This window comes from Sceloporus undulatus, chromosome 5 (assembly GCF_019175285.1).
Source record: "Sceloporus undulatus isolate JIND9_A2432 ecotype Alabama chromosome 5, SceUnd_v1.1, whole genome shotgun sequence".
Classification (NCBI taxonomy): domain Eukaryota; kingdom Metazoa; phylum Chordata; class Lepidosauria; order Squamata; family Phrynosomatidae; genus Sceloporus; species Sceloporus undulatus.
Window position 1 is genome coordinate 120,849,638 of NC_056526.1, and position 10,408 is coordinate 120,860,045.

General features: G+C 41.7%; 2 protein-coding genes across 10 annotated transcripts in view; one reads left to right on the forward strand and one right to left on the reverse strand.

The window, feature by feature from the left end:
• ZAR1 (zygote arrest 1) lies at positions 1 to 5,824 on the forward strand. Its single transcript, XM_042470188.1, has 4 exons — positions 1 to 675; positions 3,848 to 3,940; positions 4,036 to 4,110; positions 5,578 to 5,824. The coding sequence occupies exons 1-4, from the start codon at positions 1 to 3 to the stop codon at positions 5,719 to 5,721; spliced, it is 987 nt and encodes a 328-aa protein (XP_042326122.1). The 3' UTR covers positions 5,722 to 5,824.
• A 1,869-nt stretch (positions 5,825 to 7,693) lies between these two features.
• Positions 7,694 to 10,408, reverse strand: part of FRYL (FRY like transcription coactivator) — a 184,923-nt gene continuing 182,208 nt past the window's right edge. For all 9 annotated transcript variants that reach the window (XM_042466787.1, XM_042466786.1, XM_042466783.1 and 6 more), the window contains 2 exons: positions 10,040 to 10,236; positions 7,694 to 9,747 (listed from right to left, as the gene is read on the reverse strand). In XM_042466787.1, the coding sequence (XP_042322721.1) occupies positions 9,492 to 9,747; positions 10,040 to 10,236 (453 nt within the window). In that variant the 3' untranslated portion in view covers positions 7,694 to 9,491. The remainder of the gene's footprint in view (positions 9,748 to 10,039; positions 10,237 to 10,408) is intronic.

Consider the following 10,408-nt stretch of genomic DNA (forward strand, 5'->3'; position numbering starts at 1 on the left):
ATGGCTGCCTTGCTGGAGGAGGCCATGGAGAGCTACCAATACCAGCCCCCCTACAACCCCTACCGCTATTACCCCAAAGGAAGCAAAGGGGGCCCTTGGAGGCAGCGCAGTGGCTGCAGCAGTGGCTACTTCTCCAACTATGGAGACAGTGCTGCATGTGCAGCTGCTGCAGCAGAGTACTTGGAGGGCTTCCAGCGGGCGCAGCTGAAGGCCCTCTTGGCCCAGGTCAACCCAGCCTTGACCCCCAGGCTGCGCAGGGCCAACACCAAGGAGGTGGGCATCCAGGTCAACCCCAGGAAGGATGTGGCTGTTCAGTGCTCCCTGGGACCCAGGCCCCTGCTCCTCCTCCGCAGGAGAGGGGCCCCTACTGCTGCCCAGCAAGAGCAGGGCCAAGGGCAAGGGTCAGGCTTCCCCATCCGCTTCCCCAGAACCCTGGCCCTCTACTCTCCAGTGGCCTCCAGACGCCTCACTGCCTTCCTCCAAGAAGAGGAGAAGGAGAAGAAGGAGGAGAAGGAGCCCCCCAAGGAAGGGGCCCCAGAAGAGGGACCCTCCAGGGAAGGGGAGAGTGGGTCAGAGGCCCCCAAAGAGAAAGAGAAACAGAAGGAGGAGGAGGAGGAGAAGGAAGAAGAAGAGGAGGCCCAGGTTGCTCAGAGCAAGACCAGGGTCCGCTTCCAGGTGAGTGGCTCTCTGAAAAAGGAGCTGGAGGAATAGGAGGTCTTTCAGATCGTTCCAGTCAAGTCCTGAATAGATTGCATAGGTAGACTGATGCTAACACAATGAATTTCAACAGGGAGTAAACGTAAAGTGGAAAAATGAAAGGCGTAAATATAACATGGGGGGACACACCTGGCTGAGTGTGAAAGGGATCTAGAGGAGTCCCAGTAGACCACAAGTTGGACATTTATTTATTTATTTTGAGTGTTTCTACCTCGCCCTTCAGCCCTAAAGGCTCTCAGAATGCCTTACAGTTGTTGTTATCATTATTATTATTATTGATGTTGTTTTTAATTAGATGGTTCTTTGCCCTCAGCCTTACAATCTAAAAAAAGACATGACACAAAAGGAGAAGGAATGGTGGTGGGGAAGGGGATCAGGTCCAACAATGCTTTTCTCCCTCTGAGGCCTGAACCATGGCAGATGGACTGGAGGGAGGGCTCTGCTTCTTAACTGAGGCCAGCCCCAATGGAGCTGGGCTTGCACTTCTCCCTCTGGATAGCATGCAAGGGACATGAGTCAACAGTGTGATGCGGCAGCTAAAAAGGCCAATGCAATTTTAGGCTCGCCTCCATAGAAGTATAGTGTCTAGATCAAGAGAAGTAATAGTGCCACTCTGTTCTGCTTTGGTCAGGCCCCACCTGGAATATTGTGTCCAGTTCTGGGCACCACAATTCAAAAAGGATGTTGAGAAGAAACGAGCATGTCCAAAGGAGGGCAACTAAAATAGTGAGGGGTCTGGAAACCATGCCCTATAAGGAACGACTTAGGGAGCTGGGGATATTTAGCTTCGAGAAGAGAAAGTTAAGAGGTGATATGATAGCCCTGTTTAAATATTTGAGGGGATGTCATATTGAGGAAGGAGCAAGCTTGTTTTCTGCTGCTCCAGAGAACAGGACCCAAAACAGTGGATTCAAACAGCAGGAAAAGAGATTCCAGCTCAACATTACTGTCAGGAATCTCCTGACAGTCAGGGCCGTTTGACACTGGAACACACTCCCTCGGAGTGTAGTGGAGTCTCCTTCCTTAGAGGTCTTTAAACAGAGGCTGGATGGCCATCTGTTGGGGATGCTTTGATTGAGATTTCCTGCATGGCAGAATGGGGTTGGACTGCATGGCCCTTGGGGTCTCTTCCAACTCTCTGGAGTTCATCACATGGGAGAAATCCTGTGCAGAAATGGGGGTTTAACGCAGAAAAAACCCCTGAAAAGCAGGTTGATTTTCACACAATATCATTGTTAAAGTGGTGTTAACCAAAACGGCAAGTAGACAGAAAGTAGACAAAAGTTGCTTTTTTTTTACTTTCAGAAAAATCCATTCAGGTTAACACAACAACGTGTGTGAAAATCAACCCACTTTTGCTGGTTTTTTCCAGCTTTTAAATCCTGTTTTTGCATGGGATTTCCCCCATGTGATAAACTCCTATGATTCTATGAGGAGATGCTGCATCTGCACTGGGGAAATAACCAAGGTTGACACTAGTTTAAATGCCCTGGCTCAAGGCTATGGGATCCTGGGAGTTGGAGTTTGCTGTGGCACCAAACGCAGAGATTTCTAAACTTTTGGTCTTCCCCGATGTTTTGGACTTCAACTCCCAGAAGTCCTGGCCAGCTACTTGGTCCACAGTCAGGAATTGTGGGGTCTGAAGCCCAAGAATCGTATTGTATGTCATGCAGGAGACAAACACATGCATCTTTTTCTTCTGCTTGGCAGATTTGTTTAATAATGTGATAAGGCTCCAAAACATCTGGCGGACTGAAATTTGGAAGCCACTTGCACCTTCTGACAGAGAAGATGAAATATCTCTCAATAACTATAATTCCCAGGATTCCACAGCATTCATCCATGGCAGTTTAAAGTGCTATCAAATGGCATTATTTCTGTAGTGCAGATGCGTCCTCTAACTCAGTACTCCCTCACTTCTAGTACACTACTATTCTGTGGTCGTCTCCAGCATTTTAATTTTGTCAAAGAATTATGAATACGGTTTCCTTTGCAAGAGTTATTCATTTGCAGTATCAAATCAGATGCTAAGTCCCACTGAATTCCATAGCCTTGAGCCGCGGCAGTTAAAGTGGTGTCAAAGGGATTATTTCTGCAGTGCAGAGGCAGCCCCAGGTTCTTGCTTTCTAAGGAGAACTCTGTTTTTCAGTTCTTCTTCAGAAGCAGGATAGATTTTGAAGGAAGGGCACACATCTTGAGGATCCTAATAGGAGAGAGTTCCCAAAATGCAGGTGGTACTCAGTCCCTTTGCTTACCCCAAAGCATGGGCCTCAACAGACCTGTAGGTTGCAATAGGACACTTTTGCATCTGGTCCTGACAGGAAAGGCCAAATGAAGTATGGTGTAAGCACAGGAACTGTAGATGCCTTGCTTGATTCCTGGGTTTTACAAACCTTTAGGTTAAGTCCTGTAGTTGTTAAGCCATGTGTCTGAGCACATAATGATGAGTATGGGTCCTCAGAAGAATAGCTCCTCAGCTCTAGGTGTTTATCTCATGCTCCCTTAGCATACCTCTAGCACAAGGAATTGGAGTAGGGCCTCAGAAGTGGTATTGTGGGCTTTCCAGAAGTTTGTATGGTGGGTTGAGTGTCGATTGCCCACTTGGCCATGAAACCCATTGGGTGACCTTGGGCAAGTCACATTTTCTCAGCCTCAGGGGAAAGCAATGGCAAATCTCCTCTGAACAAATCTTGCCAAGAAAACCTCATGATAGATTTGCCTTAGGGCCACCATGCGAGAAACGGCTTGAAGGCACACAACAACAAAAACAACCAACTCCAGGCCCCTTGAGCCACATCTAGAACTGAACCCAGGAACCAAGTGATAGCCAATGCAGATGGTATGAAATTGGAGCTATATGACTGGCTCTTGTGGCTTTAGTCAGCCACCTGGCAGCCATATAGTATGCAAAGTACAGGTGATCCGGGCATTTCAGACAGCCTCATTTAAAGTTCATAACATAAGTGACCCAGGAAACTGAGTCACTTAAGGACTGAGGATTTGGGTGATAACTCAGACTGGAGTATAGCAAGTTTCTTTTCTCCAAGCCTTCTGGGAAGTTACGCTGCTGCCAAAGCAAATGCAAACCATTGCTTACATTGGTTCTTGCCTTCCTGTTTGTGCTGTCTAGTTCCTTGAGCAGAAGTATGGCTACTACCACTGCAAGGACTGCAACATCCGCTGGGAAAGTGCCTATGTGTGGTGTGTGCAGGGCACAAACAAGGTAGGTATTGTGTCACTAGGGTGGGAGTGGAGGTGAAGAGGGGTCTTCTAGTACTTCGGTAAGGTGCTGCCTTCATTCTCTTTTCCTCTCCACAGGTTTACTTTAGGCAGTTCTGTCGAACTTGCCAGAAATCCTACAATCCCTACCGCGTGGAGGATATTACCTGCCAAGTAAGCAATGACTGCTAGGAGGCCAACTAAGGTAGGGGGTGGGAAGGAGGTAGATGGGGACCTACTGGTAGATCTCAGGATGACCTGCAGCAGTAGATCTGTTTCAGACTCCAGCTTTTAACAAGAATCTTCCTCCAGTCTCTCTTTCCTTTCCCGAAGGATGCTTGAAGGAAAACAGGACTAGTCATTGTTAGAGGCACATGTATGCTTGAGTGCCTGTCTCTCTTTTGGCTGTAGGGGGTTAATCTCTACCCTTTTCTGTCCTGTCACTCTTATACAGTGTGCGCCTTCCTTCTCCTGGCCTTCGTTTCCTACCGCAAAAAGCAAACATTGATTTTGCCATTTTATGTAAGGGACACTATGCCACTGTATTTAATGGGACTTGAGCAAGTTTAATCTACATTGGTGACTTGATGTAGGTCATTGAAAGTGGGTACTTCACCAGATTTATCAGACTGATATGCCTGCCTTTATACCAGGCTGCAGTATACATCTTAGTTGACCTTTTGATTAGTCCATTGTTAGACATCTTGTACATTTTTGCTTTTTGATTTTTACTTCTAACCCAATCTATACATATAGTGGAATGAGATGGCAGAAAAGATTCCTACTTCAGATGGGGAATGCCACTTCGGGATGTTGGCTCATTTAAATCAGCTGATGCTCGTAGGTAGTCTAGCCCCATATTTTCTATTTGCTAGGTTTTTAAAACTAAAATTGTACTCTAATTTTAGTCTGCCCCACCGTATTATCCTTCTGCTTGTCTAGTCCTAGATATAAGGTTCAGATACACCCCCCCTCCCAATAGGTCACTGTTGGCCGTTCTGTTTCTGTAGAAAGAGAGAAATTGTCACGTAATCATCAACCGAGATAATTCAGTAATGGTGGTACTGTATTTATACTGTAAATATTACTGTTTTAGCAAAACAGGTCACGTATAGCTGGCATCCTATTAGTGACATATAAAGGTACAAGTTGCATTATGCATGTGGGAGATATAGATATAATGAACATATCCAGCTGATGGTGACATAAGAGGAGTTGCACATTTGGGACCATTGCATATGAGGTAGTTCATAAAAGTATGCAGATTAAAGTATGCATTGCCTTTACATACTGCCTGTGCACATTGTGTACTGCAGCTGCACACCAGTTTGTCAGCCATAGGCCTTGATTATTTGTCTCTAAAAGTTGTGCTGTGCTGTTACTCAGTTATAGGGGTTGCATAATGTAATTCCACTGATGGATATTTACACTGTATTGAAACAGTGTAGGATCTCACTAAATAATAAATGTTGAAGTTGTTCCAGAATAGAAAACTCATAAACCAGACTGCAGCAAAAACTACCAGTGTGAAATTCTGTCCCTAGTTCCATGCTCATTCTTGAAGGAACTATGTCTGTGGAATTTACCCCCAAACAGTGATTTTCAATTTTCCTGACTGCTTTTTTTCTGTGTCAATTTCAGAGTTGCAAGCAGACAAGGTGTACCTGTCCTGTGAAATTGCGCCATGTAGATCCCAAGCGACCCCATCGCCAGGATCTTTGTGGGAGATGCAAAGGCAAACGTCTTTCATGTGACAGTACATTTAGTTTCAAATATATTATTTGAGCAAGATAACAGCAAAATAATTTTTGGCACGAAGTTGCAATTTCAGAGTTTTTTTGGAGCAGGCTGTGGCAATAGAAAGCCTGCCAGTAGACATGTGGTAAAAGCAAAATCACAATGCAACCTAATGTCTACCTTACTTGTTATAACAATATTAAAGGGAGGGAATCTACTTGCATTCTGTGACAAAAGGAGATTTTATTTTGGTCTGGAATGAGTAATTGGGAAGCAAGTTGACTTTAATATACCTTTTTTTTTTTGTGGGGACGAAAATGAGGCTTATTTAAAATCACCCTCACAACCGAGATGGGACAGATTTTGTTTCTAACAAAGTTTCTTGCTTGTTAGGAAAAGCTGCTATGTTTGCACCCTGTGGGATTTAAAAACGAGGAACAGAATTGTACATGAAAGCTTCACATTGCCAATTGTTCAGTGACAGGCAGGTGAAATTAGGGGAGCAGTTTCATTTGTCAAAATACTAAGATTCAAAAACAATCACAAAAGTGTTACAGAAGCAAAGAAGCGGCCACATGTTGCCTAATCCTAGAAGCTGTATGGCAGAGCCGTACTGCCTTCTTAAGACTTTTCCAGCTGTTGCGCATACCTAATGTTCAATAAAACATGACAGAGTATCCAGGATCCAATGTGTATGCATAACCTTGGGAACTGGGTAGATTTAATGGGTGTTACCTTGAAAGCATGCTTGTTTAAAGATGGTTTTGGTGAGTGTTCAGGGTGAATCTTACTCCTGAGTATCATCCAGTTCTGAGATGTTGAGATTTCTTTTGTCTTAAACCAAGAAGAAAAATGTTATGTGTCTGAATATGCTTTATCAGTTTCTGGAAAAATTAGCTTTATGTATAAATAAAGTGATTGTGCCCATTCCTTATGACTTGTACCTGCTTTGTTTAAATTATCTGTTTAAGATGATTCACATTTTAAATCCAAACAGCCCATTTCAATTACTTAAAGCAATGATTCCCAAACTTTGGTCCTCCAGATGTTATGGACTTCAACTCCCAGAGGTCCTAGCCAACTTGGCCAATGGTTAGGAGTTTTGGGAGATGATGTCCAGAACATTTGGAAGACCCAAGTTTGGAAACCACTGATTTAAAGTTTCTGACGTGATTATGTTGGTTATCTTAACAGTGTTTCCACTGGGTGGGATAAGTGGAGAAACAGACCACTCTGAGTTTTTCATACAGGTGGAAAATGAAAGTTGGCTACACATTTCTAGATAAAAATCTAACTACCCCATGGCCAGCACAAGGCGATCAATTGAACATGTTAAGTAACATGTCCAATAACTGGTAAAGCGGGGTTCCACTATCTGACAAATTCTTGCTGACCTATATGACATGCATAGCCTACAACTAAATGACCATGCTTCATTCATGTGAGTTGCAGGATTTTCCCTTTGTGGTGGGGAGTGTTGGGAAATATGCAAGGCCATCTTGATTTTTTGTTGTTGTTGTACACTTAATTTGACTTGCTTTTTATTATCTTCTGCTTCGACCAAGAGATTTCTGAAAATATCAGATACTATCAATAGATTGTACAAGACACAGTGGACAAAGTTAAGGTATTAACCTTATCCAGGGCTGGCAATACAGAGTTTGCAGGCTACATGCATAATTTTATAGTACTATCAATGTAGATGCAATACCTCACTAGTCAAACCTGCATCTTTAGTAATAGATGGAGCTGATCTGGAACTAAGCATGGAGGAAACCATATGGGAAGGAAAGTTTTCAGTTATAGAACTGTTGAAGTTCAGGTCCTTAAACCACACTTATTTAAATCTTACAATGCAATAAGATGTGTGTGTGTGTAAAATTCTGTATACCTTCCAGCAGGAAAATATATGCAAGACCTTTTTGCAGAAAGTATGTGGTAGGTACAATAATAGCATGGAAATGATATTTTTAATTTCCACCCCACCCAGCACATCCTCTTGAGAAAACAGACAAAGCAGTAGATAGGAACTTTTATTTTACCAAGCCCCCCCCCAACAAAAACACAAAAATGAGGCCGATAAAAGATGTAAAAAGTATAATACACCACTAAAAACTACATATACCCATGTAAAAACTTATTAAATAATTAAGAAAACCACCTACAGTACCACAGAATCTTCAAAATAATTAAGTTTTATCAGGGCCAAAAGAAAAATACAGTGATTATGATTATGAATGTGCCATGTTTAAGTTAAACAAGAGTTTTGAAATGTAACAGAACTTCTATCAGCAGTCCAACAATATGCACAGTGCCTTCAATTAATGCATTTCAGCATAATTACATGTCTGGCAGGGTTAATTTCCCCAAGGAAAAAAGGCCATGCTAAAGAGATTCATGTCTACATTCTACACTCTGGCATTTCGAAGCCAGGTTTGTTTTGTGTGTGTGTTTTAGTTTTGTTTAAATCACAGTGGGAAGGACAAATGCCTAAAATACAGACACTTATTCCTTCTTAATTAGAGGAGCCATGGGACTACATTCATTCTTTCCGATTACATATAAAAACTGTTTTGGTTTCAACAAAATTCAGTTAATCTTGTGCTACTAATTGTTGAACAATATTGTAGAATTTGGTAGTTGAGTGGTCTTTCCTTTCTACAATCCCAAATTCCTTAGCTTTAAACATGAGTCATGAAGATACATGTGAGTTTAAATCTCTTGAAACTCTGCAGAATACAGAGAGAGTAGATCACGTATTCCGTGAATAATGTATTCTATTAACGGCCACTATTCTTGCCCCCCTCCCTTGCTTAGCTTTATACACTATTTTCATGTAACAGTGCATTGTACAAGAAAAATACTGAATTTTACACTATACAGCTTCTAGAATATGTACAGAATAAAATAAGTTAATTTTTTCTAATGTGTTGCAGAGGGGCAACATAAATCTTTAATATACATTTTAAAGTCTCTGCAGGCAGCTACTTTTTGGTTAGTCATTATCAATATCAATAAGCACTGATCAGAAAACTGAGCAGCATTCTCAACGTTTTAGAGATATATTATTTGTTTTTTGAAAACTGGAAATTCCAGTTTAAAATATTATTAAACGCCATAACATTTACAGATTAGGAGTTACAGCTAAAAATATCCCATCCCCCCCAATAATCTTGCAGTGCTTTTTTTTAGGCATGCTCAGACCTTATCAAACATCCATACCTTCAAAATGCAATTGTCGGATAACCACTCATTCCTACTTTCACACATGACAGACAAAAGTAGAGTAAATACAACATTTTGATGAATCAATAGGTCTGCAGTCCATCCTACTGCAGTATGACAGCACATACCTTGTGACGTTGCCAAGTATATACATCAGGCATTATTAGATTATTTTCTTTACAGCCTGAAAGCCTCACAGGTCTTCAGCTAAAATAATCAACCTTGATCTTAGCCTCATTTTACCTGCTTTAAATAGTTCCAATACGAAGAGGCCATTATTGCAACAACTCTTGCAGCAACTCTGTTGCAGAACATAATGCATTTATAGGCATCATTTATAGCCCTTTTTTAACTAACACAGTTTTTGTAAGGTTATTAAAAACTGCCCATATAGCTACTTTATAAGAAAACATTAAGATGGAGACAGCTCTATGAATGTCCAACATCCTTGCTTCTGAGTGACACAGCTTGTTCCCAGCAAAGTTCTTTACTTGTCATCATAAGTATGATTTCTTCCAGAGAGCAGGCTTTTCAAGAGATATGAAAGGTGCTTGATAATAATAGGACTTTAGTTCTTTCCATGGGACAGTGTTTCAAAATCCAGTGCTCAAACTTCTCACAGCTGTATGTTTTGCAAGAAGTTGATATGACTGCACCATCCGTAGCGACTCCCGGATTTCTATATTCAGTTCCATCAGTTTTGAACTGGCTTCTGACATATCTTGTTTTGAGCCAACCACTGCAAAACTGCCAGTCTGACCCAGGGTCTGATGCCGGAAATATATGTGCAAGAGTGTTTGTACTGGGTCGTCTTCAGAGTTGCCAAATATATCATTGGGCCAAATACTCCTGAAAGTACAAAATTTATCATTATCTCTCACTTAGATACAGTATATTTAACAAGGCAGACATCTCTGTATTTTTAATGATTTAGGCTTGTGCACACCATTCTCAATCAAATTATTAAACACTCTCACATTTCCTCTAAAGTATCATTCCCACGACACATGAGGCTTTAACGTAATCATTAAGTATTTATACAGAACTAGAAACAGCTTAATAGCCAGACATTGCATAAAAGGCCTCTCTCAATTTTGGCTCTTTGATAATGAGAAACTTAGCAAATTTTGCCCCATTGTACCTGAAAGCTTTAACTTGTGCTATTGCAGACACAAATTCCTTATTCCTCAGGGTTTCAATAAGAGAGTGAATGGCAGTCTCAGTGTTGGCCTGGGAAACTTCTGAGATCTCAATTTCTTCAATACCACTGTCAGAAGCAGATTCGGCTTCCTTTAGAAAGGCTTCTAGCTGTGCTAGCTCCTCTGACATATTTATTACCTACAACAAGAGAAGATCAATGCTGAACTGAAATCAATTTAAGCATTAGTGACAGAACATTATTTCTGTTTATCATACATTTAAGAGGGCAAACGCCCAATCCCATCCCTGTGTGGAGCTCTTTGATGGCTTAAGCCAGAACATGTAAGCTGTCTTTAGACACAGTTTTAAG